At 47.6% G+C, this 22,596-nt stretch overlaps 7 protein-coding genes across 7 annotated transcripts; 4 read left to right on the forward strand and 3 right to left on the reverse strand.

The window, feature by feature from the left end:
• Window positions 1-945: 945 nt before the first annotated feature.
• Window positions 946-1,926, forward strand: J7337_010014 (uncharacterized protein; the record flags this gene model as incomplete). The annotated part of the gene is made up of 3 exons (XM_044827601.1): window positions 946-1,307; window positions 1,354-1,764; window positions 1,812-1,926. The coding sequence occupies 3 exons, from the start codon at window positions 946-948 to the stop codon at window positions 1,924-1,926; spliced, it is 888 nt and encodes a 295-aa protein (XP_044678195.1).
• Window positions 1,927-2,548: 622 nt separating this feature from the next.
• Window positions 2,549-2,950, reverse strand: J7337_010015 (uncharacterized protein; the record flags this gene model as incomplete). Its single annotated transcript, XM_044827602.1, has 2 exons — window positions 2,549-2,883; window positions 2,932-2,950. The coding sequence occupies 2 exons, from the start codon at window positions 2,948-2,950 to the stop codon at window positions 2,549-2,551; spliced, it is 354 nt and encodes a 117-aa protein (XP_044678196.1).
• Window positions 2,951-5,728: 2,778 nt separating this feature from the next.
• J7337_010016 (uncharacterized protein) lies at window positions 5,729-7,329 on the forward strand (the record flags this gene model as incomplete). The annotated part of the gene is made up of 2 exons (XM_044827603.1): window positions 5,729-6,368; window positions 6,431-7,329. The coding sequence occupies 2 exons, from the start codon at window positions 5,729-5,731 to the stop codon at window positions 7,327-7,329; spliced, it is 1,539 nt and encodes a 512-aa protein (XP_044678197.1).
• Window positions 7,330-9,831: 2,502 nt separating this feature from the next.
• On the reverse strand, window positions 9,832-10,464 carry J7337_010017 (uncharacterized protein; the record flags this gene model as incomplete). Its single annotated transcript, XM_044827604.1, has 2 exons — window positions 9,832-10,122; window positions 10,387-10,464. The coding sequence occupies 2 exons, from the start codon at window positions 10,462-10,464 to the stop codon at window positions 9,832-9,834; spliced, it is 369 nt and encodes a 122-aa protein (XP_044678198.1).
• A 4,272-nt stretch (window positions 10,465-14,736) lies between these two features.
• J7337_010018 (uncharacterized protein) lies at window positions 14,737-15,158 on the forward strand (the record flags this gene model as incomplete). Its single annotated transcript, XM_044827605.1, has 2 exons — window positions 14,737-15,013; window positions 15,046-15,158. 2 exons carry the CDS (start codon window positions 14,737-14,739, stop codon window positions 15,156-15,158), a joined length of 390 nt encoding a protein of 129 aa, XP_044678199.1.
• Window positions 15,159-15,361: 203 nt separating this feature from the next.
• Window positions 15,362-16,090, forward strand: J7337_010019 (uncharacterized protein; the record flags this gene model as incomplete). The annotated part of the gene is made up of 1 exon (XM_044827606.1): window positions 15,362-16,090. The coding sequence occupies one exon, from the start codon at window positions 15,362-15,364 to the stop codon at window positions 16,088-16,090; it is 729 nt and encodes a 242-aa protein (XP_044678200.1).
• Window positions 16,091-18,532: 2,442 nt separating this feature from the next.
• J7337_010020 (uncharacterized protein) lies at window positions 18,533-22,546 on the reverse strand (the record flags this gene model as incomplete). Its single annotated transcript, XM_044827607.1, has 2 exons — window positions 18,533-20,773; window positions 20,819-22,546. The coding sequence occupies 2 exons, from the start codon at window positions 22,544-22,546 to the stop codon at window positions 18,533-18,535; spliced, it is 3,969 nt and encodes a 1,322-aa protein (XP_044678201.1).
• Window positions 22,547-22,596: the final 50 nt, after the last annotated feature.

Consider the following 22,596-nt stretch of genomic DNA (forward strand, 5'->3'; position numbering starts at 1 on the left):
TGCTTAAAATAAGGGGATTCGTTTACAGATGACGATGACCCCATATGGAGTGAAAGTAAATAGATCTTGGCTAATACTACGCTTATGAAACTGTAGATTGTTGATCGTCGGTTGGGGAGCGTTGTTTTCGGGACCGAGACCAATGAGGATTGTTTGATGTACGAGTAATGGGAGTTGGGGATTGTGGATAGCATCCACTGAGAACTGAACATGACTACGGTAGATGCGCTGATAGACAAAGCCCTGCCGTCTTACGCGCCATGAAACGTGCTCACCGTTGAAGTGTGCATTGATGTCATACACGCACGCATCACTAACTTGACCTTCAAAGAGCCTATTTACGATAGGGCTCTCAGCCAATGCAATGATTCATTCAAGCCAAATAACCGTTATCAGGCCTAAAACGCCCTTCGCACTCGCATTCCTTCAGACACAAAAAAACAACATCAAGCCGTCATTAAACTGACGTGACGTACCAACCATCCCACCTCGAAAGGCCTTCCCAAAAACAACTTAGACAGCTCGAAAGCGTTCCCTTTAAAGGTTTAGCGCTACAGGGGGTTATCCTAGCTTCCGAGACTCAATTTACTGGACCTGATAGCGCTCGGGGGTTCTGATTGGCTCAGAGTTCGGATTCGCTTGTCGCAGGGCTGAAGCGCCTGGCATTGGTGGTGGATATGGATAGTCATTCGAGGGTGGTAACTATTACACGCGGTGTTGAGACAATTTGAGTTGATTCGAATGCTGATGTGCAGGGTTCAATGGATGAGAGAGGAGATGTATAAAGTAAAACAATGCTCCGACGCCAAAAGGCTATCCCACTCCTGGCCGACTTCCATCAACCTTATCTCTTCTCTTCACCCCTCCCCTCACCTCCCCTCACCTCCCCTCACCTCCCCTCCCCTCAACTTCTCAGTATCAACATCATCAAACTAAGCAGCCATCATGTCGCAGGAACTGCCAGACAATGTGATCGTCTTTGGCCCCGACGCCAACTGCACTCTCGCTCTGTGTCCCATAGAATGGAGCGTCTACCAATACCGACCTTCGCTCGCTGCGAACATCACCTTCATCGTCCTCTACGCCATCGCCATGGGGACACATCTCGTTTTGGGCATCAAGTGGAAGCAGTGGTTCTACATGAGCTTCATGATGATTGGGTGTTTGTTTGAGATTATTGGATACATTGGAAGGATTATTATGTATAATAACCCCTTCAATTTTGGAGGTTTCATGATCCAGATTGTGTTTATCACGAGTGGTCCTGTCTTCTACACAGCTGCTATTTACGTGACGCTCTCCAAGACGTACGACCCCTCATCCCAACAGATAATGACTTGACTGACAATCCAGTATCAAATACTTTGCCCCCGAGGTCTCCCGCTTCAAACCAGAACTCGTCTGGTGGATCTTCATTCCCGCTGATGTTGTCTGTCTCATCCTCCAAGCTGCGGGCGGAGCATTATCAACAGTCAGTCAGGGCTCCAGCCAAACTGGTATCGACATCGCCTTGGCCGGTCTGTCCCTCCAAGTCGTCATCCTCGTCTTCTTCTGCGCTCTTCTCGGTGACTATCTCTGGCGATACTTCCGCAGTGGGAATGCCAGTGCAATGGGAAACCGTATGAGGATCTTCTTTGGATTCTTGAGCGCTGCCGTCATTCTAATTCTCGCTCGATGTGCGTTCCGATGCTATGAGTTGAGCAAGGGGTATCGATACTCGGATCTCATCACAAATGAGGGGTTGTTCATTGGTCTCGAGGGAGTGTAAGTTGCAAGTGTTTTTGTTGCCAGTCGGTACTAACTGTTTTCAGTCTTATTGTCATTGCGGTATTCTTCCTGTGCATCAGTCATCCTGGTCCTGTGTTCAACGATGCGATGACGACCGTGCCGGGTGCCTCGCAGAGCGATGCTGATGCTGAGAAGTGAGGTCGAACGAAAAGTACTTGATCTTTGGCGGTGTCGATATCAAGAGGACACCTATAGTTTATTTGCGAAGGATTAGGATAGAAATGCAAGAATAAACGGCTTTCGGGACTTGTACACGTTGAACAAGTGACTCGTCATTTCATGCTCTATTGAATGGACCAGAACAAAGATCCGCGGTGAACATTGGCCACATTGGACAATAATATTTCACAAACGCATCACGGTTCTGGGGAAAATTTCTTTCTTAGCTGATGTTACAGGTCTCACTTGTATTCCAGTGCTGCTTTTGGGGGGCCACGTATTAGCTGTGAGGCTCAGCGCCAGAGCTCCCTTCAAGACTGGGTCACTCATATTATCACAACAGATACAGTCACAAGTCACATCTTACAGTTTATCATCAAGCTTTAGACGAAAGGAGTTCACATTTTCTCTAGTTAGTAGATCTAAGCCACCGCTGATCAGAAGTCCAGCTCAACAGAGCGACTGAGTATCAAAAGAAAGCATCATTCTCGAGCCCACAGACAGGGTAACATCGAGTCAACCACCATTTACTTTCCTTTCATCTCCATTGTGACCCATTCATCGTTCCGATGAGGATTCAACACCAGTGATCTTGTCACGATTACTTGGAATCGCAGTTGCACCAGCAGTTCTTCTCACAGTCAGGGTTCCATCCGCGACGACGGAAGAGGCCGTTGTCGTCACAATTGTAGCCCCAAGGGCGGTAGTAACACTTCTGGTACCAGAAGGCGCACTGGATGTTGCAGGAGGCCATCTTCTCACCCTTGGCGACGAAGGCGTCGGGGGTAGCGACGGGGGTGGTAGCCTCGACGGGGAGGGTAGGCTCAGCGTTGATGGCAGCGGCCTCAGCGGGAGCGGTAACCTCGGTGGTGAGGGTGGCCGCCTCAGCGGGAGTGCGGACAACTCCGGCGTTGACGAGGCCAAGGAGGAAGAGGACTGTGATGGTCAGAGAGGTCATGGTGTTGGGGGAAGTGGTGGACTTACGGAAAGCGATGAGCTTCATGATGGCAGATGTCTCTTGATGAAGAGATGATCGAGTTAGGTAGGGTAGTGTTCGTTGTTGAGAGTTATGGTAGTTGAGTGAAGTTGTTGTTGTGATGCGATGTCAACTGTGAAAAGGTTGAAGGCTGAGGATGAAAGATTTGGGATCGAGGGAGAAGATCGTAGCTTTATAGCTTTGGAAAACTGCCACTGCTAATGATATTGGTTCTAACAATTGCAGCTGTTCAGCAATGATTCACAGTGAATAACCTCCATCCTGGCCTTAGTTCACTGGACGGATCTATTGATTGGCCATGTATGGATCGTGGTTCGGCTGCCACTGTGCCGGGCAGTGTGGTTCATAGCTCACAGCTGCCAGTGGCAGAATAAGGGCTAGAACATCGCCCGCTGTTTCCTGATACTGAGTTTGCGAGTGTATGATCAGTGTCAAAGGTGAAGAGAGGGACTGTTCATCGTTCAGATACAATGGAGGGATGAAATAGGATGAAGCATAACAACATCAAAATGCGAACCCAAGAAACGATGCATAAATCCTGGAGATATTTGTGATGGGTTATTCCCTCCGAATTTCCATCATCACTAGGACAATGGCATATGCTACGAGATCACAGTGCTCGCTTCTGAAGATTGGGCTATTCACATCATCAAAACAAGCTGTTTTGAGATTGCATCATTCAGGTTATCTGCTAGTCGAAAATGCGGAAGATGCAACCTGGATATTGTGATTGACATTAAATTCAAGCCAGCCAGAGATACCCGGTAGAGCTTGATTATTTAGGCTAGGGAAGACAAGAAAGCGCAAGACCTCCATCACAAGTGATGAAAGGGTATGTGTAAGTTTGTATGTATCTTATGAAGCCTTTAAGCCAATTGTCTCTGAGATAGACTAAGAGCGGTGACGTTCAAAGATCGACCAGTAGGAAAAAGAAACTTCTGGCTCAAGGTTCAACCATATTTACTTCTGCTATTGGTGTAATATATCGGCACAAGTCTTACCATATGTTTCAGAGGTTATAAAGGAAACAAATAGTTATATACATCATGGAATTTATTCGTTTGATTGTCTTTAAACTTGATAGTTGTCTTGTTCACCGAAACCCCCAAGCTATGATCTATCTCGCTCACCATGATCCGATTCTTCTCGGGCTATATTCACCGATCGTATTGGCAGCGTGCCACGCTATTGAGTACTTAAGAGCTCAAAATGCTGCAGAATGTCCTGCGTGAAGCGTTGAACCATTTACCGAAAACACTTCAGTCAAGCTGGGACGGCAAATTTGACATGGTACTGATGGAGAGTCCGAATTTGCTTAACCATCAGTGACTTCAATCGTATCATCAACCGAGCTTGAAAGTTTGAGGTTGCTATGCAGGGTAAGAAAAAGACTCCATGTTATACCAAACGGCAAAAATATCCCCTTTGAGAGGTTGCAACCTACCAGCCATGTAGTAAACCTTCGGGTGTGTCGTGTAATGAGGCGAGGCAACGGCCCGCCTCCATGTGGCAATTCATGATATAAGTTTGTATGCTTAATCTACTATAACACTATCTCACGTACCTTTCCGCTGGAACTAACTCGGGGAAGACAACAAATTTTCCCGCACGTGGTGTGTGACCGCGAAAATGGTATAAGTTAGCACCAGGTTCCGTTGGAGTGTTTGTGCCACAAATCTTTGCTCCCTCCCGTCGCATTTGTAGCCTATGAAAAGCCTCGCAAATTAGAAGGACGGAAACTTGGCGAAATCACACCATTACCATTGATTGATTCAATATCCACGGGCACACGGGGAAACAGGCTTTTTGGGCGTTCTTTGGTTTGACAAGACTCACGAAAGCTCTCCATGTTTGCACCTGTTGCCAAGCTTCTTGGTCACCGATACTTCCTATCAACAGGAGTTCTAACAGTGATGGAGCTTGACTGACGGGCATGTCCATTCAACAACACACACTAAGGTAGCCAACACTTTCCAGTTCATTCCCTATATACGCTGACCGTACTTGCGTTCAGGATCAATTTTAGTTTAGGTACAGTTGGCGTTGAACATCTTATTCTGACAGTGGCAAAGGTCTCTCTTAGTACAAGGGGAAAGTGAATACCTTACTCTTCGAATACTGCAATTCTCCCTAATAGGGCTTCCTTGATGACAATCGGGTACAAGTCAGACTGTAGCGGTTGTGAGACGTATTGCAGCCGATAATAGCAAGCATGGCTTCGCTACTTGTCACCGCATTCATGCGTTTACTAAATCTGTGATTTGATTCTGCAATATAGCAACATTTGCACTGTAACACTTATGCTATAACAAGGTAAATAAGGATTTTGGAAGGTTTCACGAATGTACTATTTGCTCCAAAACTGAATCATAATGGAAGATACACCAGAGTATCACAAACACAAGACTGTTATCGGGACAGAGATGGATTCATGACCACAAGCAAACGCTCAAACAATCGGAAGCAGCAGATCACACCAAAGGTTATCCCCAGTCATTTGAAGTCTAGGCCATGTCGTATTCCATTATTTAACACCGATGTAAAGATTTTGATCTCGACAACTTCTCCTGTCGCCAAGTCAACTTTTATCTACCTCAGTTATTGCAAGTCATACACAGCGGTGCTCTTGAGGGGTGATCTTAATCCATTGACTTTTATAGTCCCCTGGACGTTGTACTTCTAAACTTAGGACCATTCCATTATCCTAAGAGAGGAAAACATTTAGGTAAGTTTAGTACACCATGAGGAATCTTTAGACCAAGTACTAAGGTAAGGTAAGCAGTCATGACTGAACCAGAGGTACCTGATCCTCCTCGGGTGGATGCACGGTACGCTCCAATTGATTATCCTAAAATTGGCCTGCCAAATGGACCTGTCAATATTGAAGGCCGTGATTATCTCACGAAATATTTGGGTACCGTCATCCTAACCCTTCTTCACGCGAAGATTGAAGCAGCGGATTTTGAACGATCCGAATGCTGGGATGATATGACTGATTGCCAGAAGCCATTCGGTGTTGAGGACTTTATGTCAATGTTGCGATACACATCTTCCATGGCCATCAGCGTGTTTAGAGACTTTGGGCTGCAGCCAGTGCCTTACCAAAACGCCGAAGCCTTTCTCCAACCGGCTAATGTGTTGGCTTCTGAAGCCTACACGGGCAACACTATGCGCGGTATGGCAACAATGATGATGGACTTGGCAAATCAGTTAAACCGTGTTGCCTTAGCTCTAACCAAAAAGATTTGGGCAAGTAAGGGTGGAGTTCCTGCTGAGGTGGAGGACATGCTTGCTGTCCCTGCTGACAAGATCCCGGCCATTGATCTTCGCTGCCTTCGTCTATGGTGCGTATTGAACACCAAGAAGAAGCGTCAAGAGTTTGAGAACCCCAAAAACACAGATGACGATATGATAAAACTCATTGGTAAGTTCAACTCCACCTCCGGGCAAGACTTTGACACATAACACGCACTAATCAATGAGCAGAGGGGCTAAAGCATGTCGTTGATCCGTCTTGGGAGGTACCCGGAGTTGGTTTCAAGCCAACACAGGCAAGAAAACTTCGAAAAGTCACCGAGGGCAAGGATAATTCGCTCGATTTTATCGTCCCAATGATCATCCATATCTGTATAGGGATGGGTAAGGTAAAGGGCAAACCATTCCACGTTATCCACGACTCGACCTCCATTGGCAGTACCCGAGACCGCATAAGTGGTATGCCTCACTACTGCAGTATGCGATTGAACGCACGCAACCGGATCGTCGGCGACGTCGATATTTCTAAGTGGAGAAAAGCTTTTGAAGAGCTTCGTGAATTTGACGAGGTTGAAAAAGGAATCGAGGTCAGCGACGAAAGACTCAGAGACCTCATGACGGATGGCAAGTACACACCCCTGAAGATCACTTGCAAAGAAGATGCAGTCCAAATGATGGGCCGAGCCTATCTGGCTAATCAGGCGATCGGTGTGCCCGATCTGAGAGAGCCGCTTCCTCCTGCAAAGCTGCAAGCTCTCGACATTTGGGAGTCGAAGCCTATCAGAGACTGTTCTAAACACATTGGCCGGCCCTTCTCTACCGCAATTAACACTCAACCAGCTGGTTGCTGTTGGATGTGCAAAGTGGTCATCAGGTACAAAGAGCCAACGGGTACTACGGTGCTGCATGACGGCCTCAACCGTAGCGCCTCCAAGAAAGACTTCTTCAGAGACCGCAACGAAACCCCCCATTCATGTGCAGAAGTTATTTGCTCTAGGTATTGCATTATCTTAGAAGATGACAAGAAACGAAGGGACACGGCAGAAAAGATGAAGAGGGAGGAGGAGCAGAGGAGGAGGATGGCCTATCAACAGAGCAGGGCCCGGTACAGTCATGTTGCTCGCAGATGATGGAAGCCTCGCATGTGTTTTTTTTTTTCTTTTCTTTTCTTTTTTTTTTTTTACAAATCTACTCCGACATGTCTTGGCGTTTTGGGATTGAATGAGGATTTCAGATGGAAAAAGGTCATCTTGAGAAAAAGTTCAAAGACAAAAAAAAAGGGAAAAAGAAACAAAAGAAACAAAAAAACTGGAAAGACAAAAAAAGGTTATAATTCATGTATTCCTCTTTGAAGGAAAAAAAAAAAGATAAAAATTAGAGATAAAACATAAATAAAAATGGGCGCTATGGGAGGAAATACTGATTGAATCTCGGTGATATTAGAGAGAACTGGTCTAAAATCTTTCTAAGAAACACCTAAACATGCACAAGTCTCTTCATGACTTAGAGTAGAGATACTAAGCTCGATGATATCAGAGAGAACGGATCTAAAATCTTCCTAAGAAACACCTAAACTCCTTGGACAACCTTGGACTCGAACGGCCTTGACTTGTGGAGTTTCCGACCTTGGATTTTGAGGGTAATAATTTTTATAACTTCTGTAGACGTAAACTTCTGCAAACTTTGACATCCCGCCTCGACCTCCTCCAGTAAATAATAATAGTAATAGCATGCCTCCTCCCCCACGTCCACAACGCCCAGCTGCAACGACAGCAGTGCAAGCCGTTGATCCGGCGCCTACTTCGTCACCACCCAAACGAGTGGTTTCGGCCCTTGTGTCTAAAATGCTAATTAAACATCCCTTCTTAATATCACTTTAATATTAATATCACCAGATACCAACACCACCATGAATCAGCACACTCATAACCATGACGAGCCTTCACTTCCCCTGGGATTATATCACCGGTTGTTTTAGCCATATAGAAAGAATTGGTTTCGGTTATTTGAAGAATAAACTTCTAAAAGCTTATGACAAGTTTAGACTAGACTAGTAAAGGATTATGGTTTGTCCAGATTCGAGGGCAAGAGTAGCATACTAAGAAGTTACTACAGTGTCTGAGGCTGAGGCTGAGGATTTAAGTCTGACTAGGGAAGGCCTCATGCCTTAAATGCATATGATGCAGAGAGACTGGATACGATTGCACAATCCTTCTCCTATCATCAGGATCTGATGGCTCGATCGTGAGACTCAACGTCATTTAGCGATACCTCCGGAAGGTCTTTGTACTCTCATAGTGCCTTCGCTGAATGTGAAAAGCTGCAGCTAAACAGTTCTTCCCTTAATGGGGGCTGATGGACCGCCCTTTGGCACATGGGAATAATATCCCGCTCAAAGTCACACAAGGCTGCGGACCAACGACCTTGGTACACAGAGAATTGTCGCAGTGCAGAGTAGGATTATTAGGATTCTGGCCCGCCCGAGAGGACGAGAGATTGAGCAGAAGAAGATAAGACCTCAGCACAGGACCAAGCCTCAACACGATGCTCGATCTCTGTAGATTTGACCGTGTGGGTGATGTACTCACTTAGTACTTTTGCTGTAATCGCTCCCATGTAGAGAAAAGCAGGTTTGTGGCCATACAGCAGTCGCTGGGCTTGAACCGGTCTGCGTATATACTAAAGGGCAGGCCTATATGCTCCAACACATCCCTCAGAGCCCCATGTGACTCAGGAAGTCGCCAACGCTACGAGCTAAGATTGCTTGCTTGATGCTTCTAGCATCCGGATCGAAGAAATGGAATTCGCTCAAGGATGTTGTCTGGAAAATATGACAGAGAGTACCGAGGCAAAGCGTGCTCTTCGCACACGTCTTCAGTGACGGGGAGACTCAGGGTCGGGAGACTCTGCCGAACTGATCCAAGTTGACCGTAGGGGTGATACTAGCCGTGGTCGGCTATGCCAACATGTGTGTTTCTTGCTGCGAGTCGAGTTGCGAGCGTCGAACCTTATATATAGAGTCTTTGCATCCGTAATGACATCCCACAGTCCTGATAACGTCGCCTTAATATATAAACTAAGGCCAACCAGCCCCTAGTATTGCGAAGATGAATCATAAGTTGCTCCTAAACTACGAGTGTCGAAGAAGGAGCAATGGCCAATTAATGTGTCAAAGGAGTAGCAGGGACTGTGATGCCTCCGAGAGAAAGCTCAAGGCCGGGGGAGTTGGCAACATCATCCTATTTGGGTGCTGTTATCGTTGCCGCCCTTGTCTCCTTCATCGCCTTCTTCGTCCTCCCTGAACGTAAACGAAATCCGTTCGCCGCTGACATTGACGTCTGAAAGCTGAAATGTGATCGAGTCCTCAGACGCCTCAGAGTCTGTTCCTGGGTCAGACAATTTGTGGAACCAGTTGACAAATAGTTCAGCGATCTACTACGACGATTACGTGTCGGTGTCAGTGTCAGTGTCAGTGTCGTTGTTAGTGTCGATGTCGATATCGATATCGACACTGTCACTACCGTGGTGAGCTTTGTAGGAGTCTTGCTAAAAGGCAGAACGCAGAACAGGTGACAAGTTTCCCAAATTCCTTCATGCTAGACTTGCACGCAATATAGTATTTTGAAACCGCGTCATTTGCTTGCTTCTTTTTTTTCATCAGGTGCGCTTCGAGATATTTCATTTGCGTCCGCTTCTCGGTTACCTCGGAAGAGGAAGAAATTCTCGAGATACTGGACATAGACTTCAGGGGTAACAAAGTCAGGATCCTCATCGCTCTCCTTGGCTTCACCCGTGGACGACTTGTCCCTGCCTGATGCCTTGGCCTGCACATGGGCCTTGGCTACTTTGTTCTCCTTTTCAACCTTTGTGTTGCGTTCACCCTGGTGCCACTTGCTGTGGCCAGTGGACTTATGATTCTCGGCCTTATATAATATATTCGAGGTGGTGGCGTTAGTATCTGATCATATATTGATTCTTCTTGAAACGCTCCTGTTTATGTCGTGGAATTGAAAGCCTGGTTGAGCAACCAGTTGGGTTGATAAGATTGTGACAGAAGGCAACCGTCGCTTGCAAATGAGGCCAATAAACTCGAGTAAAAGCCGATAGGATTTTAAAGGGCCGTGAAGAGAATGAGACGCCAATGGTCAAGCGTAGGTATGCATTGAGATTCTATCACCGCCTCGCACTTGAGACTTTACAGAAATAGCGACAGTCTTCAAGCCAGCAGGAAGTGTATATGTTCTCCTCGAGCTCTTGGTCGCCATAGCCTGGCCACATCGGCCGTAACATAGCTGAGTGGCTTGCCAAATCGAGAATACTGATGAAAGCCGATCAACATGGTTGCAAACGCTGCGGAGAATGTTGCTGAAGTTTCCACCATCCCAGCATTGAGATGGTAACAGGGATTGATATGCTTAGGAGGCTAGACTGGCATGCTTTCTTTCGAATGACCAAGTAGGAACAAGACCATGACTGATCACGGTGTTCGAGTCTCGTGCTGCAGATAAGTATGTGGTTATCGTCGTTTTGGCCTTCGGTCATGGTATTAATGTAGCGGATAGTGAGTTGGCCCCAGGAGTAGCTGCTCGACTGGACCAACTCTGGGTACACATTTAAGGCAAGCCGCTGTGATTATTGAAACCCTCAGAGCTACAAGGCCGGCCCCAAACACAACATATTGATCTCCGTGTGCGCCAGACACCCATAGCAGGATGTAGCGAGTCTTGCCATGTGAATTATGCTAGGATGGTGGACTCCCTGTGTAACGGCGTCGAAGTCGCGGGACGCTGCGGACCAACGGCCTTGATAAACGGAGTATTGTCAAAGTCCATTGCAGTTGGCATCGGATTAAGTATCCAGTCTGTTTCGCTCAATCATGTTGGTCTGTTGCTTTAAAAGTTCTTGTTCTCGACGGGGAACGAGCTACGACGCCTTAAATGCTCTGTGATTAAGAGGCGGGAGGTAGTCGGTATATCGGTCCTATAGATAGATAAGAGGGTGATATTTTGTTAAGCTTAGGGGACTTACAATGCAAATAATAGGTTTGTTTTTCTTGGGGTTGTTTCGTGGGAAGAACTTCCAAATGACAAAATTGGAAGCAATAATGACCAGAATAGAGATGGCAACTTCGGCGCCGTATGCCTAAGTCCAGAGTCTTTAGCCGGTGATATCCAGGTGTGCATTTCTAGCCGCGAGTCCGGTTGCGTGTGTTGAAGCCCAGCAGATGGAGACGTTACATCCGGAACAACAGCCGAGAATCTTGATTATGCCATTGTTGTCCTACAGGGCGCGCCCGAAATGCTGGCCAGTGTCACGGAGCGGACTGAAATCCCCTTGAATGCAAATTGAGAAAGGCATTTTCGAACGAAGGAGATGTCCAGGCGAACTTTGTTCAGCCCCTGTTCTAGTTCCTCGAGACTTTAGTAGAACTTGAGACAACCCGCTCCTTATGCTGCGCTGATGTGTTCATCTTGTCCACCTAGCCGGATTGAAGAAAACTCTGACCAGGAGCACCGATACCTCTTCGTGTCCCAAAGCGGGAAAGGGAATGAGGCGGTAATTCTAAACCCAGATCAAGAACTGATAGCAAAGGGTCCAGCAAAGGGTGCGCGATTGACTCAATAGCGAGGTGCCCTTGGGACTTTTCGTGTTTGGTGGAGAGTCAACCCAGGCGCTAGGGCTATCCGAACAAGGCTTTCGGTCTCACCACCCAGTTCTTCGAGGGCCTCATGTAAGTTAACCATTATGCAGCGCTACAGCTCTCAGGTAGAATTGAAGACTCTGAGCGACTCCTCATGGATGATCACAGCCTCTATATACACTGTCAGCACTTCAGATCGTAGAAGCTAACCAGTCTTTGTCGGTGATATCAGACGCTGATGGCTTGTCGGGGTCAAAGTGAACTTACCGTTTAGAGAACTGAGGGCAGACTGGCCAAGCTTCGCTATTTACCATGTTGTGTTATGTGTTCAAGGTTTTCTAGAGAACATATTCCTGTTGTTTTCAGACTGTCAGTATTATAAATTGTAAGAATGTACCATATGTTGAGCTTTCGTCAGTAACAGGATCTCCTTACCTCTATTTATATAAGGTGCGCGCAGGTTCTTGCCAGTGCACACATATATATACTGATGGTAAGAGAAAAGTCCGAAAGAGGGAGATCCTGAGTCTGATTAGTTGAGAGACAGTATTACCAGGAGGATAACTTACTCTTGGATTGTATGTCAGGCAGAGGATTGCGTGAGTCTCTTACAGAGCTTCCGACAGACCAGGAAGTGGTGCGTCGGCCGTCATAACATGTAAATTATGTGATGTCTCAGAGCGGTATTTAATCTAGAGTATAATATATCATTGCGGTCTGGTCTCAGCTCAGTGATGCAGGAGACAGATCGGAGGTGGCCATCCCCAGGTAAGAGGCCGTGATGCAGAAAAAGTAAGAGAGATTTGGAGGAATAAGACGGGCAATTTATAGTCGGAATCGCAGCCTGCTTATTCATCATTGCCCCTAAATTCATTCCATTCACTTGGATGAGTTTGATAACATTGTTTGCAGTTGCTTGGTTTCTGGGCAATTGGTATGCTGCCTAAAGCGTGTTGATGAGAGTGTTTTTTGAGTTGATAGCCCTGATGGCTGATGCTTGCATCGCGCGCCTTACTCAAAGTTGCTCCGTTGCTGGCAACTCTGCTCAACAACACCGCCTGCCATTTGCAAAACATACCTAAGCAAAGCTTTTGAAAGATTGGCGCCACAAGCAAAGTTGGATTATCTTCAATACTCGAAGTCACTACCTACCACTGGGTGTTTTTGTGTCACACGGAGTGGGCAAGCGGGGAATGCTTACGTTGCTGCTGCAAAGCAAAGCAAAGCAAGAGATGGGGAAAACCTGCCTCGTTGCCTTTTTAGAATGCAAATTTGTTGCCAATGACGGTGATTTTCAGCCAGCAACAACATCACTAGCTTTCAAATTTTGAAGAATCAACACGTTGCCTATTGTCTATAGGGAGTTGTGAAGCCGATAAACCGTTGCTCCTCTTGTAAAGTCATCTGACAAGTAACAAACCCCCAAGCGAGACCTCGAACCTCGACCGTGGAGGGTAACAATCTTGTTGCTTCTGTAAACATAAACTCCTTCTGAAGTGCTAATTAAATCCCGCTATCTCGATATTACTTTGATACTACCATTACCTCAACCAACCTACACCTATAACCATAATGAGCCTCAGCAATCTAAGCCAGAGCTTGCAGGGCACAAACCTCCATTCCTCAGGCATCTACCAATATACAACGCCCACTGCCATCCAACAGATACAATGGCTTTGATAACAGATATACCCTCTATGCGTGCAGCATGTATCAACACGCCGCTTTTGAGCGTGGAGAGCTCGTAAGGGACACAATCATCGAGGCTGCGAAACCGGAGATGGTAGCAGCATTTGTCGCAACAGCAGCAAGCATGCCACGACCAAACATCGTCATGTTTCTGGTATCGCAGAGCCTGAAGATGGTTGGCATTGCTAATGTGAAGTTTGCGTCCTTCCAATCAGTGTTCGTTATACAGAGGTAAAGAGTTTACGCGGTCTCGCGTAGTCCCAATGGTGGTCGAGTTGTCAAACCACTTGTTAGCATCAGCTTCAGCAAAATGGGAAGCACTTTGAGGCCACGCATTTCCCTCATGGCTCATCAGCCGCATTTCATCATCTGTTGCTAATTTTAGCATTTTTTTGTCCTCAGGAAGATGTCGCGCAGTTGGAAAGAATTGCTCTGACTCATCGCCCTTTTGCACATCAGCTGCGTTTCATCGGATACCTTCACCACCAGCTGTCACCTGATGCCAGTGGTGTTCCCCGTTCATTCACAACATGTCCTGCCAATTGCATGCACAAGTACTGCAATCACAGTTGTCTCGAACAAGCAAAAATTCACCGACATTTGCTGGCCGACAACCGAGACGAACCAAGTCAAGTGATTGTGTAACAGGCATCAGCCAATTTGTGTGGCAAGTTCATGTGTAGCGTGCGTCACACAGACAGTGTGCACTATCGCCAAGTTCTGGTCGCCAGTTGCATGCAGAGTAAAGGCTCGGAGGCAGATGCGTACATACCGGAGGCGCAATTGTCGAGAACAAGACTCGTATGTAGTGACATTGTGCCTGGAGAATCTGGATTTGGACCTATTCACCTCCTTCTTGCGTCGCAGCTCACGGACGGACTCGAGCAGCTTCCTTGTGCCTTTTCACCCCAACATATCTCGAATCGCCCAGAACCTCATAACAACAGCCAGCTGGACGTAATGAATACTGAATCACCTTCAGATCATGAGCCTCGTGCCAATTGGCGACATGTACTCACCAACAACCCGCCGTCTCAAGTACCTGGACAAAGCTTTGAAACAGATTCATAGCTGAGAGCACGTGGTTAATCACACCCAACATCCCGTCTACTTCCAGCTTAAATAGAGAGCTTCAGCATCCTGCAGAATGCTTCTTTCGAACCGGCCGCCCATCAATCTCAACATATTGTTTTTCAGACTCGTCCTTATGTCCAACTCAAGCCCGGTTCACTGTAGGACTATTGAGGACGTCCCGCTGCCATATCCCGCTTCCAAGCTCATCATCACCCAGCGTCTTCAAGCCTCACGAGAATCACCCTTCTGGGCGTGGATCATTGTTGGCGCATTCTACGACAGACAAGATAACGTCCTCTGGAGCACTGAGATCTTCGCTGGTCGGCTGGACATCGATTCGGACTCTGAAGACGAGTCTATTGATACTGAGTCTTTGGCGGAGAGTTATACCGAGGAGATAGCTTCTTCAGGTAAACACTGATCCCTTGGAGATCTTTAACAGATATTCATGCGCGCAATGCTCTATATAACCCCCGTGTCTTCCACAATTCTGACTCTCCTCAGACGTTTTCTCTTCCTACCAAGAACAATCGTATCATAACAACCAAGCCTTGAACTACCAAGTACCTCAAGCCCACCGAGTCTTTCCATATTGGAACCAATCTCCGCCATACGCTAATCCACCGACTTGGGATCCAACTACCCAAGGTCAAGTTCCCGGCTTCTGGCAAGCATCTTTCGATCCAAACGTTCGTCGCTGGGTTCATACCTGGCAACCTCTCTGACTCCCCTCCCCTTCCCTCCCACGATCAACCACCATGTCTGGTTGGAACCCCATCAACGGTCGTGACGCCACAGGCTCACGACCAAACTACTCACCCATGGGTGCACCGATCCCATCGCAGGGTCAGCCGTATGTTCCTCATCTTGGTGGTCCTGGGTATAACTTTGGTCTAGCTCCCCCCGCGTACGGCTACATGTATCCCGGCACAGCTGTATATAGCCAGCCCGTTTACGGATTCCCCCCTCAGGGACCAGTTGCTGGGTTTCAGACTCAGCAGACGTATGCGCATCAGCCCAACGGGACTGGTAACATTCTCCCTCGCCAGGCGCAGCCCATTCCACAGATCGACCCGAAGATGCCTGCTGCGCAGATGACCAACTCGTCTGGTGGTGTTGGTTGTGAGCCCGGGTACAACTATTTCTTCCCGGCGAACCATACCAAGGTTCATGTGTTCAAGAGTGATGTCCCTCCTTGGCAGCTGCAGGCGAACGCCCAGATTCCGTTTATCGCTTCGCACGTTCCGACATCGACGAAACTGGGTGATCTCCTGAAGGGCTTTGGGTGTACCAATCCCTCGGCGAAGAAGAACATCTGCTTCGAACTCTACAGTGGAGGAAATGGCAAGTGGTACAAGGGATATTCTTTCACTGGTGATGACAAGGATGAGATTGGCAAGACCATGGATGAGGTTGGTTGGGATTCGTCCAGGACTGGAAACAAGGGGGAGAAGCCTGTTGTCTGTCTCTGGTTCTGCAAGAGCTGATTTGGCTTGATGTTGCAAAATGTGACTGGGTAAGAGGATAGTTGCTGGACATTGTTTCCTACTCTGGTTCTTTGTTGGTGAAACGTCAGGTACCCCATCCTTGAGCATTGGAGTTTATGGTTTATATCGCTGGCTTAGTTACTAGCTACGCTGATCAACTGAGGCATGTGGATTTCTCTCATGACACCTGCTTCATTAATCTTGAATCGTGATGTAATAGGTCCATGATAATCCTGGTTACGCCAAGATGTTGATTAGATGTCGTGACGCTATGACCCCTGTACTAACGTTAGAGGTTAGTTTTGGTTGCATGATCTGCATGAGGTACCAAGTCTATTCCAACGGCGTGTGCGATGTCACACAAGAAGAACTGCCCGATAAGAATAGTGTGACATTACGGAATGTAATGTTAGCTTCGGCTAAAAAGAAAGATGGGTTAACGTTGCATGACACCTCATTGGGTATAGCCTCACGTTCTCAGGTACCGCAACGCCAACGCTCTCGTCATACTATTGCACTACGGCTTCCTCCCGTAAATAGAGTAACTAACCTTCTGTCAGTCCTGAAATGTAACAACATACCCAAAAAGTTCAACTCACATCGGCCAGTACGCATGAATCCTCCTATCCCCCATACTCTTCCTAACATCCATCAAAAACACCGTCGTGTCCTCCACACTCCACCCATGACCCCTCGTCAGCGCCGCCATAGTAATAGCCTCAAGTCCACTCGAGAAATTCTCATAGCACCAAGCCCCCAGCTCTTTAAACTTCTTATCCCTCGGCCACGAATTGCTCGGCCATCTGAACCTCTCGATCTTGACATCCACAAACCCAATTTCTTTCATAACGTCTACTAGCGCTGGTATGTCTACGTACGGGCGGCCGAAGCGCTCTGATGCTTCTTGCAGGAGCTTGAGACACTTTAGGAGTGGGTTATCGGGCTTTACGGTGTCGTCGTCGGATTTGATGGTGAGATCTGCTTCTTGGAGCTCGAGATAGCCGTTGGGGGTTAAGTTTCTGGGATTTGGTTAGAAGAGGTGTGGTTGGGTGGGAAAGGGAGTGTACTGGAAGCATTGGGTCAGGTATTTCTTCCAGTCGCTTATGCAGGATGTCATGAAACGGCTGTGGATGTAGTCAAATGGCTTTGAGTAGGTCCACTCGTCTTCGATATCGTCAATCTCAAAGGTTACGTTTGGCGGGATGCTGAACAACTTGTGTTAAACCGCCTATATACGAGCACTGGCACGGATACAAACTCACAAGCTTGGCTGAATCGGTGAGAGGTCGACGCCGATGACCTAGATCGTCAGTTCCGCCAAATAGATGGAAAGGAGAGCCCAAACTGCACGCACCTCTGCTTCAGGATGTTCATCCGCAAAGTCCATCGCCCAAATCCCCGTCCCAGTACCAAGATCTAAAACATGATTCACTTTTGTGTCAGGGTAGCAAGGCGGTGCGAGGCCAAGCTTGTCACCAAAGGTAAGAAGGAACAGATTATGCTGTAGATCTGACGTGGCACAGGATCAGAAATGGAAGACTGAAGAGTGTAGACGTAGAACATACCTAATCTTTCCTTTTCCTTATCGTCATTCGGCAGGACGTACTCTAGATTCGAGATGAGAAAAGTCCGGGGATGTTGAGATAGCTTAACTCACTGCCGTCTTTGTATGCATGATACGTTCTACCGTTTTCACAGCGGTAGTTATAGATTGACTCAGAGACACTCGCTGTAGTAGATGCAGAATCCTAAAGTCTTGCATTTAGCAACTGAGACAAGCCATGTATTGACTGGGTTATACCTCACCAAGCGTGGACTCATTGTCCTCCTATACCAGCATGGTCAGATCTACTCATAAAAGCTCAATGTACTGACTGACCTGTTCATCCGGCACAACAACTGGCTGTTCGTTCGTCTCAGCCATTTTGATCTTGGCATGAATGAATTGTTTCTGTTGAGATATTAAAGTACTCCAGACATGGACTGATTCTTATCGTGAACAGGCATGCTCGGCGGTGGACGTGATTGGTTAGAGCTATATGCAAATGCATGTTGGTTGTACTTAAACCGTTGCAATGAACACAACCAACACAACACCAGGTTCCCCGCCTCTGCATCAGGAAATAATCACGTGTTGTTACTTGAAAGAGAGACGGTCCATGAGAAAGAAACATACATATGTTTGTGACTCTTTGTGCTGTCAGTATATAGGGAGTGGCCTAAGAATTATTGTGGTACTTGGTGCTTGCTGGTGCTTAAGATGATGGAAGATGGGGCACTACGGGGAGGTCAGCGCCTTCTATCGATCCTTAGGTAGGAAACGCCTTGGGTATATTTCTTTGGAATCTGGGCTGGCTTCTGATGAGATGAGACCAACTCAGATGGCCTTTTCCCTTATATTTCGACTCCTGATCCAGAGTCTTTGATCACTAGTCATGCTCTCTATTCCTTCACACTCTCCTCACTCTTCTTCCTCCCCTTCCAATGCGTCCTAGCAACTTTCAACAACCCCCAGGCCAGTAATCTATACACCACCACACAAGCTGCCAAACACGCCACGTTAACCACAGGATCAACATCAAAGTTGTACAACTCCAACACCTGCTGCCCCGTCTCAATCGGACACTTTCCATTCTCCAATCTCTGCTCGTCATTACACGTAAACGTGATATCTTTCAATGAATACGGCGCCACAGCTCGTGTGCCGTACCGAATGGGGGAGAGGTAGTTGAACGCTTTGAAGAGCTCTGGCATGTCGATGGAGAGAATACCAGCCATGGTATTGGCTAGCGCGAGGAACACGCCCATGATGTTGACGGCGAAACCGGTGTGGCCGAAGAGTGTGTTGAACATGATACCGAGCGATTCGCCACACGATACGATTCCAAAACAAGCAAACACCGAGACAAAGTATAGCGTCGCAGTCCGCGGGAGATCAACAGCAATAACCCCCAAGACACCAAAGATCATACAACTGATAATCTCAAACGGCACCTCCAGAATCGTATACGCCGCAAGAAACGCATGAACACTATAAACACCATCATCATCCTCCCTATAAAACACATCTCGTTCATTAGGATAGATCGCCGTGTTCTGCAACATGCCGACAAAGTAAAACGCGCCAATCTCCTGGACAAAGCCCATTCTGTTCTGGACGGAGTAGTAGTCGTTGTCGAAGGGGGCGAAGAAGAGGGCGAGGACGAGGGCGAGACCGATGACTTGCATGAGGCGGGCGACGATAAGCTCGGGCTGGCGGTAGGTGTTTATGGTGGCACGGTGGAGGAGGAGGGGGAGGGATGTTGTGATGGGGGCGCGTTTGCGGATGAGGGCGCCGAGTTCGGCGGGGGTTGAGAGGTTGACTTTGTTGAAGGAGCGGCGATGTGTTGTGGCCTGGCTGTTGTGTTGTTCAGGGATATCTTTGGTGACTTCCTCTAGTATACCAGCTGGCTTTTCGTTTGTGGAAGAACTCTCTTCCTTCCAGTGATCGATTAGTTTCTGCACTCGCTTTCGTGACTCTAATTCCCTGCCCTCCTGTCGAAGATCGATAGTAATCATGTCGAGTGCAAAGTCAGCTGGGTTGGTATGTGTCGGGCACTCATATCCATGACGGGCAAGATATCCAAGCATATCCTTTCCAGGACCAGAATAGACCTGCGAGCCACCTCTTGCCAAAAGTAACACATTTCCAAACTCCCTGAACAAATCGGACCGAGCTTGATGGATGGTAAGAATGAGAGTACGGCCTTCGTTAGCGAGACCTTGAAGGACTTCCATGATAGAATTCGCGGTAAAAGCATCCAGTCCAGATGTCGGTTCGTCCAGGAGAAGAATACGAGGATCAGTGAGGACTTGTACTGCGATGGAAACACGACGTTTCTCTCCTCCAGAGATACCCTTGACGAGTTCGCCGCCAATGAGGTTATCAGCACAATCCTTCAAGCCCATCTTCAACAGTACATCTTCTGCCCGACGGTTCTTCTCCTCTTTGCTCATGAACGAGGGTAGTCGAAGACCAGCTGCGAAGCGAAGCGTCTCACGAACTGTAAGCGATGGCAGCAACGCATCATCATCTTGACAGACATAAGAGCAGACTGATCGAACAACCGAATCTGAGGGAACAGCGCCGTTGAAAGTGAGTTTCCCAGCTGGTCGATATTTCGTACCCACTGAGTTCCGTAGTCTTAGAGCCATTGAGTTGAGAAGTGATGTCTTTCCACTCCCCGAAGGACCCATGATCACATTCAGAACTCCAGCGTTGAACGTCGCATTTACAGGGTTAAGAATCGTCTTTGTCGGCAACTTCTTCCCCAACTGAGTTCTCTTATCCAAAGCGAGCGAGAATTGGTTGAGTTCCAGGTCAATGGCTCGAACGTCGGCGACAGATCGTGCAGTCATCTTCTCCTTTCCAGCTGAAAGATCGGTATCCGAGACACGAGCGCGAGCAATCGTCATTTCGACTTTGAGAATATGAAGTCCGATGACTGATAGCACCACAAAAAAGACGACAAAGGCGAGGCATACGAGGATAGGTTTGGCAGTCCAGTCTTTGGGGAAGCCGAGAGATGCCATCACGTATGAGCCCGTGTACTGTTTACAGCGTGGGTCGGATTCGTCGCCGAAGGGACAATCGTAGAAACTCCCCTCGAACTCGTTTCCACAGTACGCGCTAAACACGTAGAACTACACATGTTAGTATTAGATCTGGGGGTGAGTGTAGGATCATACCGTGTAAGTAAGCCACTTGAGCCATCGGACATAGACAGGCAGACTGTTCACATTGATGAACATCCCACAAGCCATGCTCTGTAGTGTAAAGACCAGATTTGCAATCACACTCGCTCCAGCAAAGTGTCTAACCGTCGCAACACACGTCATAGCACATGTAACAGCGATGTACTGATTCAACAACGTGATCGCAAAGAATGTAAAGAACTTTTCGACATCACGATCGAAACCGGCCATGAAGTAAAAGATGACCGAGAAGAGAAACGGCGCAGCGACATCTTCTGTTACCATGCGTGCGATTCTTCGTGAAAGGACGAACGGGAGGGCATCGACGCATCCTTCTGAGTTCTCGCGGTCGAAGGTGGGAATGTCGAATGTCATGCGGTATACTTCGAAGATGAGGATGAGATAGCCTTGAAGACCGGCTGCTGTATATAGTCCACCTTGTCGAGAGCGAATACCGGCTTGGTCGCGACCGAGATCGAAGAATAGGTATCCGCAGACAAGACCCATGAAGATAGCTTCGGTGAGAGTAGCTGCCATACCGAGAGGATCACGATACGTGACTTTGAGAGTACGATCTGTAAGAACAGTGAGTTGTCGCACAAAACCCGCATGCTCCTCCGCCTTCTTATCCTTCTTCTTCCCATCCCCAACATCAACCGTTCTATCAAGAGGACGATGTCTCTTCAGCGTCTCTTCATTCCAAGCACCCTTCAACCTCTCCACCTTTGCAGACGTCTCTTGTTCCAACTCAGGAGTGCGATTATCCACAGCCGCGATATCAATAATGAACTCAGCAGGGTTAACAAAGGGCGGAAGTTGAAAACCCAGGTCTGCGAACCAAGGAACGGCATCTTTGATAGCGCCCGAGAACACAGGGCTGCCTTTCGTGAGGACGATAAGATTGTCGAAGAGATCCCAGATTTCAGAGCGCGGTTGATGAATCGTCGTTATGATCGTGCGCCCCTTTTGTGCAAGGGTCTTGAGCGTTCGTACGAGTTGGTATGCACTCGTCGCGTCAAGACCGGTCGTAGGCTCGTCGAGGAAGAGGACTGATGGGTTGGCGAGGAGTTGAACACCAATACTTGTTCGTCGCTTCTCACCGCCTGAACATCCGTGATGCTGCGAGTTACCAATCCGTGTATCGGCGCATTCTTTTAGTCCAAGTTCAAGGATGACTTCTTCAACAACTCTGTGGCGTTCTTCGGCGGTTGTTGATGGTGGTAGGCGGAGATCAGCTGAGTATCGCAACGTTTCCCTGACAGTGAGTGTGGGTAGCAGAATATCCTGCTGCATAACGTACGCAGCACGAACATTATGAACACCAACTTTTCCATTAAACGTCACAACTCCCTCTTGACTTAATCTCGAACTCAACACTCTTTCAGCGACTGTGTTGAGCAGCGTTGTCTTTCCTGAGCCACTACCTCCAATAATAGCCGTTAAAGTTCCAGGCTGAAGATCAGCGTTTACGGCGTTGAGTAACGGCTTCATTTTTGGAGCGGTGCTGAACTTTGAGGAGAACAAATCTCCATATGTCGAGGGCGCAAGCCATGACGGCGCAGTGTCAACTGACACAGCCAGGTTGTGAAGCTGAACATGAACGGCTTTGACATCGTCGAGAGAAAGATGGCCTCCGGAAAGATGGTGAATACCAGGATCTATCGAAAGATCCGGCGAACTGGTTCTGTCCATCTTTTCAACGTCGGGATCATGATGCGACATGACTGCGATTCTTTGTCGTAAGCGCGATCAAAGATAAAATGTTATCTGTT

The sequence above is a fragment of the Fusarium musae genome, chromosome 7, assembly GCF_019915245.1.
Source record: "Fusarium musae strain F31 chromosome 7, whole genome shotgun sequence".
Lineage (NCBI taxonomy): Eukaryota > Fungi > Ascomycota > Sordariomycetes > Hypocreales > Nectriaceae > Fusarium > Fusarium musae.